Here is a 27,782-nt window from a genome sequence, read left to right as displayed (position 1 = left end):
CACGCCATTGAAAACAACGAAGAATCCTGACACCATTTCACACCTATGCACCCGGCTTCCCTGGGTTAGGTAACACGAGTACTCCGGTGCTCACATGGGTGCTGGCCTTAGAACCTTCTAAATTTGAAAGGGTTTGCTCAAAGTCCTCTCCTAAGTGTCCTTAATCTTTAAAATTCCAACCACGACTTTCTCATAGGATTGTACGGAGCTCGCGCCTGTGTTCTCACTCTGCACATGTCCTCCGTGGGTCCCCTGTGTCACTACCTTGGGTGGTTCCTTGGGGTCCCAGCGATTCTATGTGCTCTAGGCACTGTGTCTAGTCAAGTCGTGGTTCTTATACCACTTTCTTAAGATATGGTTTTCTCCCCCTGAGGCCCACTGTGTTTTGTTATTTACTGTCTTTTTAGTACTGTAAAATTGTGTGCCTTGTTCTCTAATCTCATAAAGAGGTTAATAGAGAGTGTTTAGTAGTAGATACATATATTTTATATATATACCTTGAGTGGTTCTCCTTTCATTTGGTCATTCAGGAGGTTATAATCTGGTAAACGATGCTGCTTTACATTCCTTCGAGATTTAGCCTGAAGGCTGCTCTCCATAGCTACCACTAGGATAGCTTTCAATGAAGGTTGTCTTTAACCTAATCATCAATAAGGGTCGTTTGGACTTGTGCAAGGTGCCCACTATAACTAGAGGACAGCATATACCAGGCCAACTTCTCACACTGTGCATCTCATGCAACACATTTGTAATCAAGAGAAGAGACATTGCTCTTATGACCCAGTGGGCACTTCTATATTCAAGACCAGACACTCTTCTTATCAACACTAGACTGTACTGTAACAGATGCAATATACTTAGTTTTGCATTCCATCGAAGACACTGCTGTACCAACCCTCGGGGAACTCAACACCAGGGACACCACCACTGTAATCGTCAAGTTGCCACATTCTAAATCAACCCATATAATCCACACAGGCATAGCTGCTACGACCGCCCCAATAAGTGACTCTCTTGATCTCGCAGGGGTCTCCTCCGAAGTCATCATAAAAGGCACAGATAGGAAGCACAACTAGAATGCCTATGCACACGTTATGAATAAAGGCTGTCTCAATACAGAAAGTAAAATGCAGTAGTATAGACACAAATTGTAAAAGTCCAACAAGTTTCGTTTTTCTTGATTTAATGAGATTCCGTTGCCCAGCCAACACGTGTTTCGTCCGGGTATTAAACCCACGACTTCTTCAGGGCATCAGGCAAAAGCGAGTACAAATAAAGAATCTCTCCGCCGGTTATACTTCCGTCCCGGCTGCGCGGGAAAAATACAAACGTCCCTGCTAGGGAAAGTGATTTGGGAGTAACCCAAATAAATCAGGTCCTTCAAGATGAGTACGTCCGAGAGTGAGATGAGTATCCGGTAAATCTAGAAGTCGTGGGTTTAATACCCGGACGAAACACGTGTTGGCTGGGCAACGGAATCTCATTAAATCAAGAAAAACGAAACTTGTTGGACTTTTACAATTTGTGTCTATACTACTGCATTTTACTTTCTGTATTGAGACAGCCTTTATTCATAACGTGTGCATAGGCATTCTAGTTGTTTCTCATTGTTAGACATTTGTCTACTGGAGGGGTTTAGGGTTTGTTGTCCCCTTGTCCTTTTGCACCGTTCCACTCTTCAACCTTAAATTTCTACATACACTCTGAGGGCACCATAGCATACCACAAAACCTAAAACCCTATTTCAGTTGCTCTGTACAGATAGGAAGCACAGCTGGGATTGCTGCATTCACTAGTGTAAGCAAACCTCGGGACAACACGTGGGGGGAATGCTTCATTCAACACAGAAGACTTTACTGGTACCAACCCAAGGTCATTGATGTAAGCAACAGAAATATCCCATTTATTTTTTTGTATTCATTGCCAAGAATTATAAAGCACTACAAACCATCTAGGCCATATGAGACTCTGCTATAGAGGCTGTTACTTCTCAGAAGGACAGAGGCAGACAATTCGTTTTTTAAATAATCTCTTTAAAAAAAACTCACGCTGATACTAGTAACTTGGCAAACTAACATATTTTTCCTTCTTGTTTGCCTCAAAATGTTGGTGCGTATGTATCAGAGATGCACTGTTTTAAATAACACAGAGGATATTGTTGTAATCAAACCACAGGGCACTGTTAAGAACCAGCAATGGCAAAACCAATAGGTCACATCATTGCAAATGCCTGTTTGTAAAGCATTGCTAAGAAAAAGTAAAAAATAAAATCATTTAAAAGTGTCCTCCAGTGCTTCATGACACATACACAGAAGAAAGTGGGCCAAAAATGTTAAGCAAAACACGTGCACAAATAAAAGTGAAGAAAAAACACATGCAGTCCCATAGAATGCTGATATAAAGAAAACGTAGTTCCCTGATTTTCAGCAGTGGAATCATACAATCAGAAATGTTGTAAAACAGCTTTGATCCAGGGGAGGAACAAATACAAGAAAGTCATTGAATGTCGGGGTGGCTCCTCCGTTAAGGTGGAGGAGCGTCACCCCACTAATTTAAATACCCCCAGATGAAAAATAAAATGGTGATAAACATTCTTACCATTTTATTTTTCATTAACTCTGCAAACTTGCGTCAAAAGCAGAGTGTCTGGATGGGATTGGGCCACTGCTGAGTGGCATCAGTAGAGAGGAGTGATGGGCCACGCATTTTAATTTTAAAATGTGCATGTCTCTTTGGCCGGCTCTCTTGTGATGGCCATCAGACATGTGCACTTTAAACATTTCAACCCAGCTGTCTTAGACAGGTGGGTTGAGAGCAAGCACAGGCTTCCAGTGCCCTTTGGAATGCTGAGAGAGCCTGCTCCATCCAATCCTGGCGCTTCTCTCATACTGGTTAGCAGCAGGATTGGTTAGAGGACTTTGCTGGGCCCGTGCTGGAGGAGAGAAGAACACTGGTGCCTGAGCGGGAATATACAGCTAGGTAAGAGACTTATTTCTTTTATGTATTTTTTTGTGTGTGTATGTATGCCCTAAATCGATGACATGCATTACATTACCATTTTGAAGTTAAACATTTTAAATTTAAAACAATAATGTAATGCATGTCAGCATGAATTTAGTTAATATAGTTTTGTGCGTGCTTGCCCCCACCACCCATTTACCCTACCCCACTACTCTCCATAGCTGGGAGGCACCACTGATAGAAACAAGAAAGCCAACCAATGATAAGTGGTGGACAGCCCCAAAGCCCCCTCTAAGTATTGATATTGTACACAGTAAGGGCCATATTTATCATGTGGTTGTGTCGAACTTGCCCCATGCAACAGGGTGCATGTACGACACAACTATTTAGTGCAATTTATCAAGCAACACAACCTTGCGTTGCCCTGAGTGGCTTGATCAATCTGGAGAAAGAAGTGCAAATCACTGCCTTGCGTTACTCTGCCCCAGAGAGGCGTTCCATGGGTAGTACATGGGTGTTCCCACGCAACACCCAAGGATTTTGATGCATTCCCAGATTTACTATTACTGGTAGACCTGGGAATGTGCCAACATTTTATGCCTCCCCAGGTGAGACGTAACCAGGAGAAATATCTTTATCTTGTTTTTCCTCTTTCTATTCGTGCTGCATTGTGCAGCTCACATAGAAATAGGAAATGCCTCAGGGGATTGTTTATGTGCAGGAAGATGTCCCTTCATGCACAAAAACAATCCTGCTTACAAAACAGGCACCCTGCATCATGGTGCAAGGGTTGAATCAGGGCAACTAATTTAGTTGCCGATTGTGTACTGTTTGAGATAAATGAGTTCCTTGTGAACTTTGTTTTGTGCTTCTGTACTTACCCAACTCACAAGGACGTATGGGTTGCTCTTGTTATTTAAAATACAAAGAAATTGGCAACAAGGAGAAACATTCCAGTAGAGGTATTATGCTTAATTGGTTGCAAAGTCTGCATTTAAAAATATTTTATTGGGTTAAGGCACCTGCTGCAAAGGTGCTCAATAAATCTCAGGGAATAATAATAATGGTGAGATAACTCTAGAGGTTAACGCATTTGTTGGTGAGATCGATGTTTGTGTAGTCCCAGATTTGCATCAAAGTAGTACAGAAGATTAAGTTGTTTCCCGCAAACCATAATCACCCACTGTTCTTGGGGGGTAGGTTGGGGCGTTTGGGGATTGTTGAACCTCTATTTTGTTGCTACCTTCTTCGGGTTTGTTATTTATGATATCGCAACGCACATACAGTGCATCTTATACAATGTTGTCAGCATAAATGTACGACTTAATTATGCAATAGTGCTCCGATATGTGTATTTTATAACATATGCCAACTGAAAATGAAATAATGTTTTTTTTTTTTAAAGTTGTCTCTTGCAAAGCACATCATGTAACATACAGATCACAGATTTGTATTTTATGTAGATAGGTAAATGGATTACTGCTTTGAACACAGAGATCCTTTTGTTACTTGCAGTTCATAAATTATAATCCTGGTAGTAGACCACAGTGAACTTGGCTCCTACACCTTGTAACCCTAACTGTCTCATATAACACATCTTGTATGTTGATTTGCACACTTACACACTTACATGATTTATTTTGAAAGGATAATGTGTATTTTATGTAAATGTTAATGTTAAAAGGAACCTGTAGAGCGCGCAGCTACTCAGGAAGAGTGTCCCGGTGCTGAGAGAACCTCATGGCTAGGACTGTTGCTATCACTTAAAGAGGAAAAAGATTTAAAGTTGTTGCTGACATAGCCAGATTTTTAGCTGCTTCCTGAAAGTGAATAACTCAGGCACTTATCTAAGTGACACCGGCAGAAGGTTCCAAACATGGGCAGCCTGAACTTGCACTGCATTGGGTTGAGTAGCGGTATGAAAGAAATAACATAGTGCTATTAAATTGTTATTTGTATGACTACTGTGGCAGATAAACCCATTTGACATTCTTACAGTGCATAATTGCACTTATATACACGGACTGAACACAGTAGAAAGCATGCATCTCTTAAGTACCTGTGAAGAGATACCAAGCTGTGTGCTTTTGTTTCCTCTCCGTTGCATTTGCATGTAAGTGTGAGGTTCCAGGCCGCCTCAAGTCTGATACTCGATCAAAAGGAGGCCTTATGGTCTCTTAAATTCTGCCTTTATCTTTGGACCAGCTGTCGGAAAATTACACTGGGACAAGTTCAACATATGTCTGTGGCGCCCAACTTCTTGGCAGGGTGGACAGCGTGCACCTTCTGAAAATTATGGGTGGACGCTGTGTACCCGCGTGTACCCCCGACTCGTGCCCTGGTAATACCCCAATGTGGAAGAGAACAATGGTTCGGGATGGCCTGAGAAGGTCCAGTGAAATGAAAAGCCCTTAGGAGGGCGAGATGATTTAGTATAGGTTCAAGGACTCATATTGGAGAGTGATACTTAATATAGAGAAACAAGGGACAGGAGAGGTCAATGTATTACACTTATTTATTGAACAAAGATTGAATTCAAGTGCTCACATATTTAGTGACAAGAAAGCGTGACATGCAGGTGAGGGTGGAGTCTTTAAAAGAGAACATCGCATTGGCAACAATAGAGAACCATTTTTAAATAAGATTAGTACAAAATAGGTTCGAGTTGCATAGGGTCGACGGCGTTTCGAACTCAGTTATTTGAGTTCATCATCAGGACAAAATGTGAGCATATGAACTTGAGCATATGAGCGGTAGAGTGACGGGATAGTCGTCAGTAAAAACGTGTTCGTCGCGGTAGTGAACGTCTTGATTTGAATCAATAGCTGAAGTAATAAACTGGGTACGGACTTCTCAATAAATGGAAGCGCGGTGTCTGTGCCGAAATTTAATTCAAGCAGGTATCAGGAGGAAGTTGCTTAAGGTAGGAGTGTAATCATGCCTGCTCAGCGAGTTGAGGCGAGTTTTCGGTGCCGAGGAACTCAATTTAATCCATGCGGCACTCGGTGCATTCAATGGGGGTCACGGGGAGTGGAGCGAATCCTGTGTAGTTACCCCAAAGCATGAGCGGACCCCCAATGAAGGTGAGATGATGACATCTCCCAAAATCAATCAATGACGAAGAGGAGCCAGGGTAGTTCCTGGTACTATCCATAGCAGGGATAGAGGTGGAAAGGCACCCATCCTACCCAAAGTGCGGGGCAAAGATAATGTATGACAAAAGGTTCAGTCGCTGGTGTTTACGGTGCCTTCCAGTGCTCAAAGGCTAAGCCACACATATCAGTATAAAACAAGTTGTGTGGTTATGTCACTCCTGCAACAATAAAGTCTTACAACCAATCAAAAAAACAAGCATTGACAAAGTCCAAAGGCTGACAGCCAATGCCAACCTATTGTGTTTGCCAATGCTTGATTTGGTTTAGTAATGTTGTGCATAGTCCTCTTCTACCCTGTGAGCGTGTGAGCTGGCACAAACTGTAGTCTTGCACCACTGTGGTAATTAGGACCCTGGAGGTTTTTGGCTGCCGGAGGCATATTGTACTTCCATCTTTCGACAGACGTCACACTAGAAGGTATCACCCTGCAATCAGGTAAATCATAAGATCTGCGCATGCCCGTTAGAGTATACTGTCAGACTTTACTGAATTTTAATTATAGTTCTACAACAATATCCAATGTGGGATATCGACTTCCACTACATTGTGAAGACTATATAGTTTCGGTTTGTATAGATTTACTGTACTTAGCTTCACTTCAAATTCCGCTGACAATATGTACATCTTTAAGGTATGTAGATGTGCAGTTAGGAATAGTAAATATGTATCTACCTGTACATACTCTCCTTCCCAGTACTAAGATAGTCAATATTCTGCATCTTTTGGACATTTCAGATGTATGTCAGAATATCAACAACAATTTTCTAACATATCTTCATGTGACATAGAAAGAACTTCATAATTTAGGAGTATCACTATAACATCTGGCCACAATTCCTGCGTACATAAAAAAAAATTGAATGGCCTTTGGAGGAAAAAGTGGAGTATGGGACCTTCCCTCTACAGAAGATTGATCATACTGAGGCCTCCCCTGCAAAATCTGGGGAAGGCCGCTGAAATGCCACTTAGAATGGTCACCTCACAGATATTCAGTAGCCTTATTCAGAGGAGGAAGGTGTGAGGGTTAGAGTTTACCTTCGACGTTGGAGTAGTTAAAAAAATCTGTTAGCCCCCCAAACTACTCAGAAGGCTCTACATGGAACAAAGACCTTCACTTTAGAAGGCTTACATGTTTTCATTGTAATACCACTCTTGGTGGTCTCAAAAGCTAACAATTATCAGCTGTATCCTCCAAGTGTTTTAATTTGAGCCGGTGTTTGCATGTGGGGACCACTGATACTCATTTTTTTGGGGAGCGGCATGTTTTTTTCATTAGCAGACTTTGATCGAGAACAAGAGTGAGAAATGGAGGGAAGAAGGACAAGGAGAAAGACGGGAAGCAGTGAGAAAGGGAGAAAGGAGGAATTACATGGGGTTGAGTCAAGACCAGACCGCCCTGGTATTTGGCAACCCTGACCTTCGGCAGCAGATGTGGCGGGCTTCTCTGGAAAACTTTGGGGCTTATTTACAAGCAGCCGCAGCCCATGCAGGTAAGAGTGCGGGGTGGTGGGGCCGGGTGAGGGGATTTCGACAGATGACAATGAGGGAAAATCAATTATTTATTTAATTTTCCCTCGCGATCAGTCGAATCCCCCCAACCCGGCCCCACCGCTCTTACCTGCATGGGCCACGGCTGTTTACATGCCAATTGCGCCACCGATGCGTCACATTTGATATGGGAAAATGTGGCATACCTATGCCGCTGGGGGCTTGTAAATAAGCCCCTGTGTCCCCAGCACTTGTCCTGTCACAAATTAAGAATTGTAGATACCTAAAGGTTAGATTCCTCTGGATAGCCCGTATCGATTTGCAGGCAGTAGCCTTCAGGGTTGGTGATAAAATAGGTACAAAAGAGTTTAGTTTACGAGCAATTCCACAGTGGCAGATAAGTCTCTGGACAGGCCTGCTGGGGACGTACAAGACGCCCGCTTTCTTGACATGTTTGCAACCTTGCCTCTGCCCAACACAGTACTTATTTGTGCATCAAGTGTCTAAAAGAAGGAGAAAATAAAAGGCAGAAACTGGCTGCCATGAAAATAGATATCCTGCGATAACATCCAATCTGTTTCACATTGGCTGTTTAATGTTTTCCAACTCGCTTCTGAACGGTGTCCTGAAAAAATACAGGTAATAACAAAGTGGGAGAAAAACAGAATTCATCTGTCCTTCAAGAGAGGCGCTCTCAAAGAAAAGCAATCAGCAAAAGAACAAAGAAGAGACAGGAAGAAAGCAGTGGTGTGACACTTAGACAGCAGGACAAGTGTTTGAGCAGCTATTGTTTAAAGAAGTAACTTGAGGCCACAGCACAATGTTAAGAAGAACAGTTTGTAAAGCAATGTTGTCAATTTTTATCCAGACAAGGAAATTACTTGTGCTCTTTTTCATGTTAACACACAAACACATCACATGAAACATTCTCTAGTGCGCATGTTCAAGCAAATACGTACAAAAACTCATCCTACAATGTGCTTGAACAAACACATACGTACAGACACACAACCTTTATCTAAAGTTAATGTGAGAGCAATCATATACAGACACAGGTGTACACACACCAACACACGCACACGTGCCATCACACACATGCCAACACATACACATACACATACACATACACAAACACACACACACACACAAGCACACACACCCATAATGCCCATGACACTGATTAGCCTTCTACCATGACTGGCATACTCAAAAGTGTCAGAATAGTAGGACTTTTTCATCCTTAGATTGCGTCGTCTCTCCGGTTAGCTCAATTCGAGGCAAAGTGAGCAGATAGAATAGCTTAATTTCCAGTTGACTGTAAAGTTAATTTTTCCTCATAAATTGGCTTGGGTTTGATCAATGGTCAGCCATGGAGATTGCAAGCTTTCTACACGCCCCACTGTTCGGCTTGAGGGAAGTAACACCACTGTCTACCCCAGATCCACTCTTGAGCACATTCGGCCGTCAGTCTGTGTTTCACCAACTTGTATGGCTTTTTATGGGTGCCATGGGCCTGCCATACTGGATTTAGTCAAAAGCCTACATAAGTAGTGGCAATTTTGCACCTCTATCTTCTCTCTGTGGTTCACTGGTCCAGAGAACTAGGACAGTCCATAGGCTTTTTTTTTTAAAACCCTCTATTACAGCTTCCTGTTACTGCTGTTCTTGATTGTCCGCATTATTTACTCATTTACTTTGCCTCACAGTTGGTCTTCATCTATCCAGACGATCTTACGCTGCTCCTCCCCTATCTTCTCCTTGATAATTCGTATAAGATCGTCAATATTGCCCCAAGACTCCACTTCCACTGTAGCGTAAAGACATGGTAGAGCCTCCAACTCCTTTTCCTTCTGTCGGCACAGACGCAGTAACTCGTCTTCGCTCTCCATCTTAGGTAAAAGCCTCCTGCGATAGAATATAGTTACACGTTAGACAGGTCCATATGTTAGTACATCATTACTGCACTTGTTGATTTTTGAACAGTAGGCCAGCAATTTGGGTGTGAAGCAGCAACTACACCTTAGAGGCATGGCATGTCCATTAGGGAATATCGAGATAGAAGAATATCATAGCCAATATTTTTAGGGCCATATTAGCGAGGAGGAAAGTATATATAGGCAAGTTTAGCTATACTATTCTTAACTCCACATCTGCATACTTTGAAGATATATATATATATATTATCAAGGTACATACATGTCAAAGTAAGTATGTATAGGTAAGTATAGATTTACTATTCCTAACCCCACATATATATATATATATATATATATATATATATATATATATATATATATATTATCTACTGGCGGTCACCAGTAGATAGTTATAGTTAGGACCGTGTTTCCATAGGAAATCTCAAAATTCTATTTTGAATAACTTTGGCGCCGGTTGACGAATCCTCGCGAAATTTTCAAAACTAATGGGGCGCTCCGCTCAGCTCCTACCCTGAACGTCTCGGGGGGATTCGTCAAGCAGGGGCCGAGAAAAAAGGGGGGTCCCAAAACGCGTTTTCCCCATGCATTTTCCCATAGGACCTTTAGTCGAAGGTACAGCCCGAACGGCTGAACAGAATTACTTGAAATTTGGTAAAGAGGTAGTCCTCAGGTCAGGGAAGTGCCTTTTGCATATATGGTGTCAATCTGTTCAGTAGTTCCTGAGAAAATTGAGTTAAAAGCACATAAATATCTATAGCCGCGCAGCGTGCGCGCACCGTGCGCGCACCCTAACGTGCGTGAGCGTAATTCTGATTGGTGGTTAAATGTCAGCCAACGTTCGAATCGGTCGAAATCAGGAAGTGTCGGCCACCATTTTGTTTGTTTTGAGTGCGAGAGTGAAAAAGGAAGGTGGCGAATGTGAAAAGGGGGCAGGGTAGAGAGTTCCTGACCCCCTAGCCTTTGTCAGGGGGTCCCTGAAGGACCCCGAAGGCAGAATTTTTTTAAACAAATTTTTAAAAAAACACGGGGTGCGCGTACAGTGCGCGCACCGTGAAAAACCTTAAAAAATAAACTTTTTAATACGTAGTTTATTGTAAAATAAATATATAAAAAATATAATAATACATACATAACTTAGCATTTAAAAAAACGTACAAATTCACTGAAAAAACCATAGGTTTCACACACGTTATAGTTAGGATTTAGCATTTAAAAAACCTTGCAAATTCACTTAAAAAAACATAGGTTTCACGCATGTTATAGTTAGGTGGACATTTCACTCGTAAAAAACCAATGAAATTCCCCCGTTATAGTTAGTTCAGATAACTATAACTCGAGCGACCGCCACTCTATCACAATGATGATGTCATCAGTGATGTCATGAGTGATGCCATGACCAAGTCATGAGTGATGTAATATGTGACGTCATGAGCAGTGGATTGCGGGCGTGCGAGTTATAGTTATCTGAACTAACTATAACGGGGGAATATATATATATATATATATTCACTTAAAAAACCATAGGTTTCACACATGTTATAGTTAGCTGGGCATTTTCCTCATGAAAAACCAATGAAATTCCCCCGTTATAGTTAGTGCAGGCAACTATAACTCACACGACCGTAATCCGCTGCTGATGACGTCAGATATTACATCACTGTATTTACACATTTATATACCCATGTCTTCTTCCTTTTTTTTTTAGCTATACATATATATATTTTTTTTTTTCAGAAAGACACATATGTCATCAGTGATGTAATATCTGACGTCATCAGCAGCGGATTACGGTCGCGTGAGTTATAGTTGCCTGCACTAACTATAACGGGTGAATTTCATTGGTTTTTCATGAGGAAAATGCCCAGCTAACTATAACATGTGTGAAACCTATGGTTTTTTAAGTGAATTTGCAGGGTTTTTTAAATGCTAATACCTAACTATAACGTGTGTGAAACCTATGGTTTTTTCAGTGAATTTGTATGGTTTTTTAAATGCTAAGTTACTTTACGCCGTTCGTGCCGTGCGCGCACGGTGCGCTTCGCGCACGGTGCGCGCACGGAGGGCACGCGGTGCCCTTTGCGCACCGCGCGCCCACTTCACGCAGTTCGTTCCGTGCGCGCACGGTGAGCACGCGGTGCGCTTTGCGCACCTCGCGCCCACTTTACGCAGTTAGTGCCGTGCACGCACGGTGCACTTTGCGCACCGTGCATGCACGGTGGGCACGCAGTGCGCTACGCGCAACGCGCGCCCACGTTACACTTAATGGGCCATGTACGCACGGTGCACTTCGCGCACCGTCCGCACAAGGAGGACACATGATACGCTTTGTTGTTAAGGGTTTTGGTATAAACTGTTAATCCTCTTATAAGCAATGCACACACACTGCGCTGCGCGCAGCATGTGCACACGGGGGGATTGACATTGCGATTTTATTTTAAAGCGTTTATACCGTGCGCGCACGCTGCGCGAACCTCGGGGAATTTTTTTCATTTCTATAGTGCGCGCACGCTTCGCGCACTCTGCGATTTACCGAAAAAAAATAATTTTTTTTAATTGCCCTTGGGGGACCTCCTGGGACCCCTTGACCCCTGCTAGGGGGTCAGGAAATGTCCAGCGTGCCCCCTTTACATGTTTTTCTCCTTTGTGTTTCACCCCCTCTCAGTGCAAGAGACAAAATGGCGAACGACACTTCCTGGTTTCGACCGATTCGAATGTTTACTAAGATGTAACAACCAATCAGAAGTGCGCTCGCGGACGGCCGAGTGCGCGCACCCTGCGCGCACGCTGCGCGCGTATAGATATATATATTGATTTAAATGCTATTTTCTCAGAAAATACTGAACAGATTTACACCAAACCTGCAAAAGGCACCAAACGGACCTTATGGCTACCTCTCTGCCAAATTTCACGTAATTCTGCTCACCCGTTCGGGCTGTAGCTGCGACTAAAGTCCCTATGGAAAAATCCATGGAGAAAACGTGTTTTGGGACCCCCCCTTTTTCTCGGCCCCCGCTTGACGAATCACCCCGAGACTTTCAGGGTAGGAGCGGAGCGGAGCGCCCCATTAGTTTTGAAAATTTCGCGAAGATTCGTCAATCGGCGCCAAAGTCATTCAAAATAGAATTTTGAGATTTCCTATGGAAACTCGGTCCTAACTATAACCATCTACTGGCGACCGCCAGTAGTAATATATATATATATATATATATATATATTAAGGTACCTACATGTCAAAGTAAGTAAGTAAGTATGTATAGGTAAGTATAGATTTACTATTCTTAACTCCACATCTGCATATTTAAAAGATATATATATTGTCAAGATGCATACATGAGGAGTTAAGTATAGGAAACCTATCCTGCTATCTTGAAATTCCCTACTTTGATATTCCAGGCTACAACCAACAACACATCACACCATGTTATCTCATCAGTACTTTCCATAAGGAATGGGTTTCTTAGCTGCTCATAAAAGTGAGCAAGCACATACTCAATAGATGTCATGGTAAAAAGTCTCACACAAAGCCAATTCAAAAATGGAACATTTGGATGTACAACAGAACCACGCATGCCATTACCACGCAGTCATTACCATGCAATGCCTTTCCCATGCAAGTCTTTGCAAAACATATGCCTTTACCAGGCATACCTTTACAACGAAAATGTAAGTAAGTATCATGTAAGTGAAAACCCTTTTTTATTTATATTATATATGTATATACACACACACACACACACATACATATATATATGTAAATGTGTGTATATCTATTACCCACTGGCAGTCGCCAGTAGATAGTTATAGTTACGACCTAGTTTCCATTGGAAAAGCATTTTTTGTTTTGCTAATAAATTTTGCGCCTTTTGACAAATCTTAATGCCATTTTCAAAACTAGTTTGCCACTCACTTCGGCTGCTGTCTGGAAAGTGTGATTCGTCAAGCAGGCGCACAGAAAATGGGGGGTCCCAAAACACTTTTTCCCCATGCAATTTCGCATAGGGATTTTGGAAACAACTCCAGCCCGAACCGCTGAACAGAATTACACCAAATTTGGCAGAAAGCTAGATCATGGTCCAGAAAGATCTCTTTTTATAATTTGGTGTAAATCCATAAAGCAGTTTTGGAGTTATTACAGAAAAAAGATTTATGTATATCTAGGAACGGGAATGGTCCGCCGAGCCGACTGATATCATAGTGAGATCTTATTGGCTGTCAGAACTTTAACCAGGAAGTGTTGGCAGCCATCTTGGGTCTTGGGACTTGGCCCGGAGCGGACTTCAGATCTGTTTCCCTCCCCTCAGTAATAGGGGCAGGGAAACAGATCTGAATATTGCTATCACCTGCATGGAGCAGCATATTTAGCTGCACCTTGTGGGCGGTAACTGGGTGCAGGGAGCCGGCTGGGGCTGTGGGAGCTTTGGGACTCCCCTGCAGCCCCAACCTGGGTATGGTGGGTGCCTTGGGTGGGCACCAGGGAACTCACCCTTTATTGAGTGGACTTTAGGGGAGGAGGTCCCCAGGGCCGAAATGAGCCCAGGGAAGGGGTCTGCCTGCCCTGCTCCCTTAACTTTATCAACCCCAACCACTAAACTCAACTATCCCCGAAATTCTACATACACCCTTACCACCCACTTCTCTTACCCCCATAAACCCTAAAACACCTTTGCCAACCAATATCCCTACCAACCCTAAACCCTAAAAATATCCTTACCACACAATACTCTTCCCCACCCATAAACCCTAAAAAACACCTGACCACCCAATGCCCTTACCCATCCCTAAACCCTAAAATACCCTTACCAAGCATTACCCCTACCAACCGTAAACCCCCAAAATACCCCTACCACCCAATACTCTTACCTACCCTAAACCCTGAAAACACTCTTACCACCCAATACCTTTAAACACCCCTAATCCCTAAAATATCCTTACGACCCAGTAACCTTACCCACCCCATAACTCTAAAAACACCCTTACCACTCAATACCCTTACTGATGCAAAAATGCTAAAATACCCTTACCACCCAATACCCTTACCCACCCCTAAAAATAACCTCACCAACCAATACCCTTACCCACACCTTACCCACGCCTAAACCCTAAAAATACCCTTACCACCCAGTATCCTTACCCACTCCTAAATCGTAAAACACCCTTACCCCTCAATATACCTACCCATCCTAAACCCTAAAAATACCCTTACCACCAATACCCTTACCCACCCTTTCCCTAAAAACACACTTACCACCCAATACCCTGACCCACCCTTTACCCTAAAAATACCCTTACCAGCCAATATTCTTTCCCACCCTAAACTCTAAAATCACCCTTACCACCCAATACCCTTACCCACCTGTGAGCTGTGAAAAATATGCTTACCCACCCCATAGCCCTTAAAACACCCTTACCACCCAACACCCTCACTCACACTAAACCCTAAAAACACCCTTACCACCCAACAGGTTTTACCTACCTGATATATACTTAAATTTGTGTTGTAAAGTCACATGTGGTAAAGGCATATGCCTGTAAAGGCAAGGTGCGGTAAAGGTATTGAAAGGTGATAACGGCGTGGTAATGGTAAATGTGGTAATGATCACGTAGTAAAGGTAGATTCCCAAACATTTATGAATATAAATATTGGTTGGCTCCACGGGAATAACATGAAATTAGAAATAGCCTAAAAAAAGGGAATTATGGAAAACATTGACGCAGAAGCACAGAAAGCAGATAACAAATTTAAAATAAAAATGGCAGTACTCACGTAGGAAAATATAAGAATATAATTTTGACATGTGTATAGATATATATATATATATTTTTAATGAAGGTTAAAGTAAAGTTATAGTTAAGTGAATATGTCAGTGAAAACAGTAACGTTTGAACTAGAAAAAACACAGAAATTCACCAGTTACAGTTAGTAGAGTTAACTATAACTTGCACCCCCGCCACGCACTGCTTATAATTTCATATAATACATTACTCACAATGACCTATGGCCAGACCCTGCGGCAAAGACCCTCATAGGTAGCCAACCCCACATTGTGCACAGCCTTTGGCGTGAACAGCACTGGGTTGGCCTTTGGACCCAGGAACCCCATCCCCTCGTGCCAAATCATATATATTAAGGGGAGGGAAAACATAGCTGCTTCCTGATGCCTAACTGTCCCTGGTGACGCCAGCATCAGGGGCCAGTTTCAATAGAAAAGGGTGTGGGGCACAGTGCCCTCCTCTGTAAGCCTTCTCAAGCCTGGAGATCCTATCGCCAAATACAAAATCTAAGGGTTGTGGTAGTGCAGCTCCCTTCCCAAGCCATATTAGTTCCCCGGGACCCCACCTCCTAAGGGCAAATATAATTAAAAAGGGGAGATGGTTGTATGGCCCCACATCCTGAGCCTTCAAAGGCACCGGGGACCTTTTACCCCTGGGGCTGTTTCTGTTTATAAGGGGATGGGGGTGCATGGCCCCCCTCCCAAGCCTTATCGAGCCCAGAGGACTCCCTCCCCGGGTCCAAAGCAAATTAGAAAGGGGAGGGGGCATGCAGCACCACTCTGCAATCCTTATTGGGGCCAAGGGACCTTATTTATCCCCTGGGACCAAATTTAATAAAAAAGGGAAACGGTGTGCAGCCGCCCTCCCCAAATCTTATTAGGACCGAGGGACCCCATTCCCTGGGGTGGAGTAATTGACACATGGAGGGGGGGCACTGCCCCCTCTCTCAGTCTAATGTAGACCTGGGACACTGGGGCTGAAATGTAAAAAAACGGGGAGGGAGGCTGTGAGGTCCCCCTCCCTGAGACTTTATAGGCCCTGGTATCCCATACCCTGGGGCCATACCTTTTTAAAAAGGGTAAGGGGCTGCGCAGCCCCCTCCCCAAGCCTTCTCAGGACCTTGGGACCCCATTCCCTGGGCTGGCCTTTTATGAAAGGGGATGAAAGTCTTGTGGCCCCCTTCCCCAAGCCTATTTTTGGCCCGATGACCCCTTCCCCCTAGGGCCTGCATTTTAAATAGGTGGATGCCCCGGTGCCCACCTGGGGCACCCACCAAGCACAATATTAGGGGCTGTGGTGGAAGCCCCAGGGGACGCGCAGCCTCAACCGACTCCCCGCACGGTGCAGGAGACAGCCTTCCTCCCACCCAGAGGGAGCAGTATTTATGCTGCTCCCTCCAGGATGGAGCAATATATGGTTTTGCTTACTTGCCTGCATCAGTGCAAGCAGGGAAACAGATCAAAAGTCTGTTAGCAGGCGGCAGGAGCATTTGTAAATCTCATTTAACTTTTGTAGAATCTTAGTATATATATTTAACACTCAGAAACGTTTGGAAAACACTCACAATCACTTGATGTTATCAGTGATGTGACTGACCATGTCATGAGTGATGTAATATGTGAGGTGAAAACCAGTGCATTGCAAGGGCATAAGTTATAGTTAGCGCAGGTAACTATAACTGCTCGATTTCTATGGTTTTGTATCAGTGGAATCTGAGCCTAACTATAACATTCCTCTAACCTTCGCTTTTTCATTCAATTTCAAAGGTTTTTTAAATTCTATTTCTTACCTTTAACGTCCCTGTAACCTTTGGTTTTCCAGTGAATTTCTAAGGAATTTTAATGGTATTTGATAACTATCACGCCCCTGTAACCTTTGCCTTTTTTAGTGAATTTCTATGGTTTTTAAATGTTATCTCCTAACTATAACTTCCCTGAACATTCTCTTTTTAAGTAAATTTCAGAGCTTTTTTAAATGTTATGTCCTAACTGTAACCTTTAACCTTTGAGAGTGTGTGTGTGTGAGTGAGTACTTGAGGGTCTCAGTGGGTGTGTGAGTAAGTGTATGAGTGTCTCAATGGATGTGTCAGTGCATCTGGGAGCGGCAGCATAAGTGCCTCACTGGGTATGTGAATGAGTGAGTGAGTCTCTGAATGGCTCTGTGAGTAGGCATGTGAGTATCTGAGTGGGTGTCTGAGTTGGTGTGTGAGTGTCTGGGTGGGTCTGTGAGTGGGTGTCAGAACATCTGAGTGGGTTTCCGAGTGCCTCCATGAGTATGTGAGAGAGTGCATGAGTGTCGAGGTGAGTCTGTGAGTGGATGCATGATTCTCTGAGGGGGGTCTGTTAGTAGGTGCAAGAGTGTCTGAGTAGGTCTGTGAGTGGGTGCATGAGTCACTTAGTGGGTCTGTGAGTGGTTGTGTGAGTGTCTGAATGCCTTCTGTTTTGCCCTCTTATGTTCTGTTTTGCTTTTCTGCTAATTTTTCTGCCCTCTGTTTTGCCTTTGTTGCTATTTTTTATGCCCTCTGTTTCACCTTTTTCTGTTCAGTTCTTTGCACTCCATGTTGCCTTTTCTGCTTGTTTTTCTGCCCACTGTTGTACCATCTTCTGGTCTGTTTTTTCTTTTGTACTCTCATTTTTCTGCCCTCCATTTTGCCTTTTGTGCTTGTTCTTCTGCTCTCTCTTTAGCCTTTTCAGCTTGTTTTTCTGGCCTCTGTTTTGTCTTTTCTGGTCATTTTTCAGCCCTCCGTTTTGCTGCTTATTTTTCTGGCCTCTGCTTTGCCTTTCTAGCTTGTTTTTCTACCCTCCGTTTTGCCTTTTCTGCTAGTTTTTCTGCCATCTGTTTCCCTACTTTTGCAATGGGGGACGGGGGCCGCATGGCCAAGTACCATGCACCTTGTATTAAATGATCACATTTTAATATGGTTACCGCATCCCCGCAAGGTCTGACATTTGTCATGAACATCGCCTTAGCAGTCCAACAGAAAGTATGCTGCATTGTGGAAGGAAAACAAAGCTTGCACTTGCTGACACTTATGTATTAATCTGACTATTGTGAGCATTGCTGTAGCTTAGAGGAGAGGCAGACTTCACATTTCTTTGGAGATCTGGTGTTTCGACTGATTGTGCATATATCTTTGCAAATCACAGTTTGCACTTTATATGAATTGTAGTATGCATGTCTATGAACTCTTTTATACCTATTAATTGCCACCTGTGGAACCTCTTACTATTCACAGTCGCTAGCCCATAGAGACTGGGAACCTTTCCTAATGTCAATCTCTCTCTGATAAATTTTGGGCTGTTTGGTGGTTTTGATTCAGTTGTCATTTAACACAAAGCAGCATCGCTAAAAAAATGATACTGTCCTAAAAAAACAGCTAGCACCGCAGCTAGTCAGAGTGATTCAATCAACACTTTGGGCTTGGTGTAGGCAGGACCTTTAGAAAACATCATAGCAGTACATTATTGCATATTATTAGCGCTTTTAATCCCTGAAGAGAACCTGAAGGGCTTTTAGTAAATCCTGGTGTATCTCCCAGCTCTAGTACTTCTGCTGGGCGTGGGTGGTGTGCCAGGGACTGGTGGATATGCAGACAGGCCACAATTAGGCCCGTCATGGACACCGCCCGGTGGGCCTCTTGCAGTCACACCACTTCCATGAGTTTCATTGGGGGTCGCTTTGTTAGCAGTTTGGCCCCTGCGGATCCTGGATGTTGAGACCCCCTTGTAGGCCCTTATGATGGTGGTACTCCTGCCCAGCTTTGATGCAGTTGTGGACCCTGGTGAGCCTGGTGAAGCAAGAACTGATGGCCCATGAGACGCCCTCTTCAGCGAGCATTAAAAACATTAACTGGCCTAATGACTAGAGCATCCTCGAAGCTGGGAAACCGGGTTTGAGTCTCGGAAGGGAAGCTCAACATTCTGTGAATCTGGGCAAATCACTTAATCTGCCTGTGCCTAAAAAAATGAATGTGTCTTTCTGTAACACAAGTGGTATTCATGGAAAGTACTCTGATACTATTGGGTCGAGTTCGGCTATATAACCCCCCACCTCACCCCCCAAATGCAAATGATCACATAAAGTGAATTTATTAAAAAAACAATGAATATATTATGATGCAGTTCTAGAGAGGTGACACACTCTTGTTTTTGAAAATCATTAGCAGGTGCTGGCTCACTCCCAGCACACCCCACCATTAATGTTTTGCTGAGCAAGGTATTTTTATGTATGTTGAGGAAAATCTGACAGTTTCAGCAGATGCTGGTGTTTAAAGCAACAGCTCCTATTAAACCCAGTAGTAAGCACCAGAATGAAATGTTCACAGTGCTCCTGGAAGCTAGCCCACATTATGGTGTGAACTAGTGCTTTACTGGGCAGCTAGGCAGGACAGCAACATATCCCAGCCCTGCAAAGGCATGTCATAATGCAACAGACAACCATTTTAACTGCATGCCATGTAGTGGAAGAGGTGAATTGTCCATATTATGATGATGGCCATATAATGATATCATCGCAATACAGAGTGAATATCATAGTAGAAGTGTATGCATTGAGGCTGCAGGTTCAATGAATTATAACATATTTGTGCAGAATGCAGTATCTGTATTTGTGGGGGGTGATAACCTCATGAGATGTTTGTTAAATGGCAGTTTCTTGTCTGACCAACACATTTGGCCTGTCCTGGAACCTTACCATGATAGTTACCATATTGCAAGTTTCAAGATAGTTGCCTGCTGGTTAAGGGCGGACCCACTAAATTTCTATACATTCCTTATTAGCATCAACAAAAGTGAATGTTTCTAAAGATGGACTATGCTTTACACCTTCTGTGCTGCAGCTCTTGCCTGTAATTCCCTATACTATCCCAAATAAATAAATGGCGACCCTTCATATGCATTTATGCACACATTCTGTACAAAGTGTGTGAACTGACATTGCTTGTGCCACCCAACTTGATGTCTGGCTTTTCCCATTAACAAATAAAAATATGGGCTTAAAAGCCCCAGAATTAAACTCTGCACTGGCTTGAAGCACCACCCTTGTGATATGGATCCACTTGATAGATATAATGTGCAAATCATAAATATTGGTCTTTAATTATTTCACAGTGCTCTGGGGATATGGAGTTTCTCATCTGACTTTGGGTAACCAAGGCGACCCTGATGTAAATTTGATTGGATGTCCTGTGTTTCTGCCCCTGAAGGAAACCAGGCAGTGTTGCATTCATTATAAAGTTACTTCTATAGCCTTGCGTTGCACCTAAGGGGTCATTTTAAAACCTATCTTGTAAGTTGAGCATAATTTCTTGACTCCCCTCACAAGAAATTGGCACTGAAAGTGTCACACATAAGTCAATGTAATGTCACACATAAGCAAACTGAAAACATGGACTTGTCACACTTGGGCAATCCGAGAACTTAGCAGCTATGCCTGGGCTGTTTTCGTGCCCGCTTGACAGCGGGCAGGGAAACAGACAAAAACTCCGCAACCAGCAAGTCGGAGCAGTTTCACAGCTTGCTGGGTGCAAACTAGGGAGGAGATTTATGAAAAAGGCACCCAACGCAGCGCAACCCCCAGCGAGGCTGCGCTGTGTTGCGCGACAGGGAGGGAGCAAGAGTGCGCCATATCTTCAAAGATATGGCTATCTCCTCCCCTTTCCCTTGCACCGGCGCTGATTACAGCTGTCGTGCTCCATGCACACACCTTAGCGACGCAGCGCTAGGGTGTGTGCATGAGTCCGGCATAGGTTTTGTACAGGAAGGGTACCCTTTCTGTACAAAATCCTATGCTCGACACAAGGGAAAGTTTTTCCCACTTTGTATGTGCGCTGCACAGTGCAGCACGCATGAAAAGTCGAAATGGGAAGGAGAAATGAAAGCATTTCTCCTTCCTTGCGCCTAATTTAAAAGGGCACAGTTTTCTCATGCTAAATCCAATCTACTGTTTTTAGTAAATTGGGTTTAGCATGAAAAACCTTGGGTGGTTGCATGGGAACACCCATGCACCACCCTTGGTACACCCCCATAGCGCAAAGTAACTCAAAGCAGCACCATGGACTGCTTCGCATTACTTTTACGTTATTTCCAGCTCTAAACAAGTTCAGCGCTGGAAAGTAAATTAAAAAAAAAAGATCTTGCGTCGTTTTGTGTCACTTTTGTAATGAAAACACGGCGCAAAAGCTTCATAAATCTCCCCCTTAGTGTTTGCTTTGACTTGGCGGGAGCTCTCTCAGCTCCTGCCAAGTCAGAGCAAACAGCTTTGTTCCGGGACATGACAGGAGCTGGACCTGGGTGGTGGTGGTCTCCAAAGCCATTAATGGTGCCAGGAGGGGGCTGCGCAGTCCCCCTCCTTCTGTATTGATGGGAGGCCCCAGGGAGCTGGTGGTCTTCGGGCCTTATATGGCCCAGGAGGGGGACAGGGCGGCCCCCTCCCATTGTTTGAAATGTATTTGGCCCCAAGGAGGTTGTAGTCCCCGGTGTCTGGGGGTCTGGGCAGTCCCCCACAAATTGTTTTAATTGCTCTAGGAGAGTGGCGGCTTCTAGAAGCCCAGGAGGGGGGTCTGCATGGCCCCCTGCATTATTACAAACATTGCATAGCGAGGAGGTGGTCCCCAGGGCTTCTAGTAAGCTCAGATAGGGGTTCAGCACCGCCCCCTCCATGATTTAAGATAAAGCCCCAGTGAGGTGGTGGTCCCTGGGGCTCAAAAAGCCTCAGGAGGGGGACCCGTGGGCCTCCTCCTTTTATTATAAAATGCTCCTGGGTCTTGGCCCACCCGGGGGCTTCGATGATAAGCACGGGAGACCGCACTTAAAAAAAAAAAAAATTGCCACAAATTCTCAAACTTCGTGATTTCACGGCAATTTGTAAGAACAACGAATAGTTTTTTTGCCATGGCGTTGTCCCGTTGGGAATCCAGCACCAGAGCGAGAGAGTCAGGGTATTTCTACCCTGCTCCCTTTAATTTCTTTGTGTGGATTTTTTGGGGAGTCTGCTGAAGCCCAAGATGGCTGCCAATATTTCCTGGTGGGCATCCTGGGACATTGCTGGAGCTGGTGCTGGGGGGTGGTGGTCCCATGTGGCCCCCTGTATTTCACAAACAGAGCTCTGTGGAGGTGGTGGTCCCCTGGGCTGCAGGGGACCACGTGGCCCCCACATTTAAGATAATTAGCCCTTGGGAGGTGGCTGTCTCTGGGGCTGTGTGAGGGGGCAGGAGCCCCACATTCATTTTTTTTAAACATGGCCCCTAAGGAAGCCCCTCCTGCATACAATTTATGAGCCCCGGGATGTGGCGGTCCCAGGGGCATGCGGGGGCCCACAACTTGTTTTGATTTGCCCTCCGGACCTGGCCCACCCTGGGGCTTAAAGAAGTTACAGAACTTTAAAAGTTGTTTTATTTATTTTCAGCTGGATTCGCGGATCCAACGCGAATCCCGCCAAAAATTAATTTACAAAATGCTTTTTTGGGCCCTGGGGTTCCTGTGGGACCCCCAGAGCAGGCCTAGGGGGTTAGGGTGTTTCTACCCTGCCCCTTTTCTTGTTTTTAAAATGTTTTTTTACCTTTTTTCTTGTGACAAGGTTCGACCGAGTCACAAGATGGCTGCCAACACTTCCTGGTTTGAAGTGTTGGCAACCAATCAGATTGCAGGCACGAGATCGGGAGGGTTCGCGGATTCTCTGCGTCCCTATTTGGATATTTGAGAAATGTTTACATTTCTCAGGAACTACTGAATGGATTTCCACTATTTAACCAAAAAAATGCTTTCTGAGCCAAGAGCTACATTTTTGCAAAATCTTAGTGTAATTTTATTCAGCAGTTCGGGCTGTAGCCGTGTCTAAAGATTCAGATGGAAATTACCATGGAGAATATGCGTTTTGGGACCCCCCTTTTTCTTGGCCCCCACTTAACGAATCACTCAGAAACTTTCAGCACAGCAGCTGGCCTGACCGCCCCATTCGTTTTGAAAATTTCACGAAGATTTCACAGACGACGCCAAAGATATTGGCAAATCAAAAAATGCTTTTCCTATGGAAACTAGGTTCTAACTATAACTACCTACTGGTGACCGCCAGTAGGTAATCTAGGAAAACACGTTTGGGACCCCCCTCTTTTTTTGTGATCCTACTTGGCGGATCCCTTCGAAACTTTCAACACAGCAGCTGAACCAAAAAGGGGACGTTTTTTTGAAAATTTGGTGGAGATTCGTCAAGCGGCGCCAAAGTTATTGGCAAAACAAAAAACACTTTTCCTATGGAAACTTTGGTCCTAACTATAACTACCTACTGGCTATTGCCAATATATGGTAAAAAAAAAGAGAATATATATGTATTTATATATATAGATGTATATATCTCTCTCTATAAATATCTATCTCTCTCTCTCTCTCTCTCTCTCTCTCTCTCTATATATATATATATATATATATATATATATATATATATATATATATCACTACTAGATGGTGCCAGATGTAATGTTTACATAGAAACAATTGCTTAGGGGGCACCTGGCAAAAAAACGGAAGAGCCTGAAGGGACTACGTTAATTTTTGGCCCATGTCTCACTTTTCTGAGAAGCCAGTGTTCATCAGTTATCTGGAGTGAGAAGATTCAAAAGGCACTGCCACAGCTGTGAATTTACCAAGAATATGGAAATATGCTATACATAAAGGTACTGCAATAAACAAGCGAAGTCAGCAAATAGGAAGGTTGGCACATGCACGGTTTACATTTTTCCCAGATTCGGGCACATGTCCATGTGACTCAAGCAAAATGCACTTCAAGAAATTTGCATATGTTTCTGGCAATCACATACAATGCTGCCTTACACCCTTTTGTTTGTAACATATGTGTAGTGTATATTATGGTAAACAGCGTCTACTATGCATGCGAGACAACGCGGTAGTTACAGTGACCGCGTTGTTACATTGCATACCTTTACGACGCAAGTTGGAACAATGACTTGCGTTAGGGGGCAGAAGGTGTTGGACTTTAAATCCACCACCTTCCCTACTGTTGCACAGACTGAAGTTGGAATAGTGAATTATACTATTCCAACATCCAGCGCCCCCTACAGCAAGTTGTTGTTTCGACTTGCGTTGTAAAGGTATGCGATGTAACAACGTGGTCGATGTAACGACCAAGTTGTAATGGCATGCGTTGTAAATGCATGCGGACTAACGTCACATATTCCTATATTATCAGTGTATTACAAATGTCAAGGGTTAGGATTTTGGCAAATATTGAACTGTTTCTGACTACTGCGAATATTCAGGCTAAATTATTATTTTTAGTGTGCTTAACAAGACTTTATGCACTCTCATTTCGGGAACTGGACTACTCATTTCACTTCATTACTCCTCCAGGATATTTTGCCAGAGATCCAATAAAATGTTAATAAAGTGCAGAGAGAAGAATAGTAAGTGCTTAAGCATATGTAAGTTAATGTCCTAAAACATCACTACCTTAAGCTGCATGTTCTTAGCAACTTCTCTAATATTCTCTTAAATGTACCCATCTTCCTAAAACCGTCAGTATTTACACTTATAATACGTGTGCATGTATTACATGCTCTAATATTCCATCGTTTTGATGCATTGTAATAACATCCAGTGACCCATTGGCACTGTTGGGTTTTAAATTATGCTCAGACATGTGTAGACTACATTCTAGTTTATTTAGTGGATAATGTATAATGTATCCATGTATATGTTATAGCTTTTTCTACCTTTATTTTTCCATTTTATGCAGTGGTAAATTTGTAAAACATTAAGTGCCAGAGCTCAAGCACTTCACTGGAGTCCACTGCAGCTGGCACTACCAATAGCCAGTGGCAGCACTAGCCACGTGCTGAATCTATCATTAAATAAATGCTACAATGATGAATTTTGCTGAAAAATACACACATAGTGCCATCATGTGGTATCCATTAAATATGTGCCGGTATTTGGAAATAAGTGCCGGTGCCGAGCACCGGCAAACACTGGCACTAATTAAACACTGTTTTTTGCCCCATCAACACTCCATCTTGCAGCAACTTTGGTGTGACAAACAAACAGTTGTGTAACTCGATTGAGGAAGCAGCTGGGTGGCCATACCCTGTGTGTGACATTAGGATGGTCATAGTAGAAACTAGGGATATGAAATACCTTTACCTGAACTTCACCATCAAGTAATTCGGTCCCCTGAGTTTGAGAAGGTTCATTACCTGAATCGCTTGATGTTTTTCTCTGTGACCTTAACAAAAATCACAATAGGGTAGATCTTCAATTTGATTAACTCCTTTACAATGCTCAGTTCAGCTTCCAGCAGGCAGTGCTTATTCTGAAAAAATACAAGCATGAATACAGATTACAATCCTGAGCATGTGCATCTGAAAGCGTCCAAAATGACGCATGCGCGGATGTTTCCACGTAAGGCGCATCCATTGATGTGAAGCAGGCAATGGAACATGAAAGCCCAATTACCAGCGCATATTCTTAAAGGGAACAAATAGCATCCCAGAGGCATTAAACACTGCTAACAAGAATGCAGAATGGATACTACGGTGAATTTGAACGAAAATGCATATTGTTTTCACAGTACAATGTATATATATTGTAAGCTACAAGGTAGCTACAGGAGCGTGTAATTTACAATTTTTTCTGTTTTTTATGCAGGCTTCCTCTCTCTGAACTAACATGGTATTCAGATCGTCTATAGACAAGGCAGGGGAAAGGCGCATAGTTGGGAGGGATGCAAAACCGAAAGTAAAAAACACACGTGTTGGCGCTATGGAGACATTTTCACAGATCTTGCCACACACATTGGTATTGAAAAATACAGGCGGGTGGAGTTGAGTTTTACTCCAGCTCTTATCAATGCACTGCACTGTGGCCTTGTTAGTGGGATGACCGGATGTTGAATCATGCGAGCATCCGCCTTACAAAAACGTGAATGCACAATGTCCCACCCTACATGAAAAAGTACAATGTCCCATTATGCTTTTGCTTTAGAAGTCTGTTGTGCAGTTATTTAAAAATGGTCTCATGGGGCAGGAATTGCAATTTTCAAAATGCAAAATCATTAAACCATACGCACATTCCTATAATCCACACTCACTGTGGAAAATGTGTCTTCTGAAATCAAATCATGTTCCACTGCTTCTTTCAGTCGCCTCATGCATATTTCAGGCTTATCAAAGTACTGTGATTGCACAAAAATGCTTTTGCTGATGCAAAAATAATTTCACAGTGAATACTTATATTTTTGAATCTATTATTATTTTCTTCACATTGTAACAGCGGTGGTATTGCTGTGGGTTCTCCTTTCCTTACTGCTGTGGTACTCCTACGTTTCCCCTGTTCACTCCTGTGGGGGAGACACTGTGGAAGGGGGGGCTAGGTAAGAGAACACTTTTGTGTCTGGATCACAGACTCCTGGCATCTTGGAGCAGGAGGAGGCTGAGCAGAGGCAGAACTGTGGGGTAGAGCTTCCCTTCTTTCTCCCTTGCCATTATAACCACCTACAGGCCCCAAACCAATCACCACTTATGCATGAGTAAAGAGAAAACCGAGATGGTGAGAGGGGCAGCGGTATTTGGGCAAGATATCGGAAACACAAATATCGTGGGAGAGAAAATCGGGTCAAAAATATTGAGGACAAGAATATCGTGTAGGTCATTTTCTATGGGTAAGTTAAGTTTTACTATATATAACTCCACATATATGTAACTTGACGATATATATATCTTCAAAGAATGTAAATCATCTGGAGTTAAGAATTTTAAAGTTAAACTCACCTATTTGCACTTCCCTTCTCGATATTCTTTTCCTCAATATTTTTGACACAATATTCTGTCCACGTGATATTTGTGTTTCCGATATTCTGTCACTAATCCAGGGGCAGCAGATGTTGTAGTGTGCTGAGCGTTATGAAGCTAGATGTTTGGTTAATGGGAGTGTACGGGGTTGGCCATATGTGGCAATCCTTGTACACAAGCGGCTACACTGTACATATGAAGCTGCACTGGCATACAAGGCGGTCACTGGATATTTGAGACTGCACTAAGCACTTGAAGCTGCTATGGGCATCAATGGCACCATATGCCACATGATTCTTCACTTAGCATGAGAGGTTGTTTCTGGACGGGAGAATGGACTTTGCATATACAAGCTGTAGGAAGAGGCAGTTGGCATGTGCGGCTGTAGCTGAACATAAAGGATAGTGTTAGACCTGGCATCCTTGCAGTGGTTTTCACCCTAACATTTTGCCTTAAACCCTAATGTTTGATGTCTTCATTTTTGCTGGCTTTAGTATTATGCACACTTTACCACTGCTAACCAGAACTAAAGTTCTTGTGCTCTCTCCTTAAAACATGGTAGAATTGTCTCATATCCGATTGGCATCTTTAATTTCAGTAGCGGCCGCTAGTACTGTGAAGTGGTGGGCAGGGGAACAAAAAAAAAGACAGAATAGAAAAATAAATAATAAA

At 43.3% G+C, this 27,782-nt stretch overlaps 1 protein-coding gene across 6 annotated transcripts in view; it reads right to left on the bottom strand.

The window, feature by feature from the left end:
* Positions 1-8,177: 8,177 nt before the first annotated feature.
* Positions 8,178-27,782, bottom strand: part of CARD11 (caspase recruitment domain family member 11) — a 935,632-nt gene continuing 916,027 nt past the window's right edge. For all 6 annotated transcript variants that reach the window (XM_085629202.1, XM_085629205.1, XM_085629200.1 and 3 more), the window contains 2 exons: positions 25,518-25,633; positions 8,178-9,509 (listed from right to left, as the gene is read on the bottom strand). In XM_085629202.1, coding sequence (XP_085485328.1) covers positions 9,305-9,509; positions 25,518-25,633 — 321 coding nt within the window. In that variant the 3' untranslated portion in view covers positions 8,178-9,304. The remainder of the gene's footprint in view (positions 9,510-25,517; positions 25,634-27,782) is intronic.

Source organism: Triturus cristatus, chromosome 10 (genome assembly GCF_964204655.1).
Source record: "Triturus cristatus chromosome 10, aTriCri1.1, whole genome shotgun sequence".
Lineage (NCBI taxonomy): Eukaryota > Metazoa > Chordata > Amphibia > Caudata > Salamandridae > Triturus > Triturus cristatus.
The sequence above is the reverse complement of the archived record's forward strand: the minus strand, read 5'-3'. Positions and strand labels throughout refer to the sequence as shown.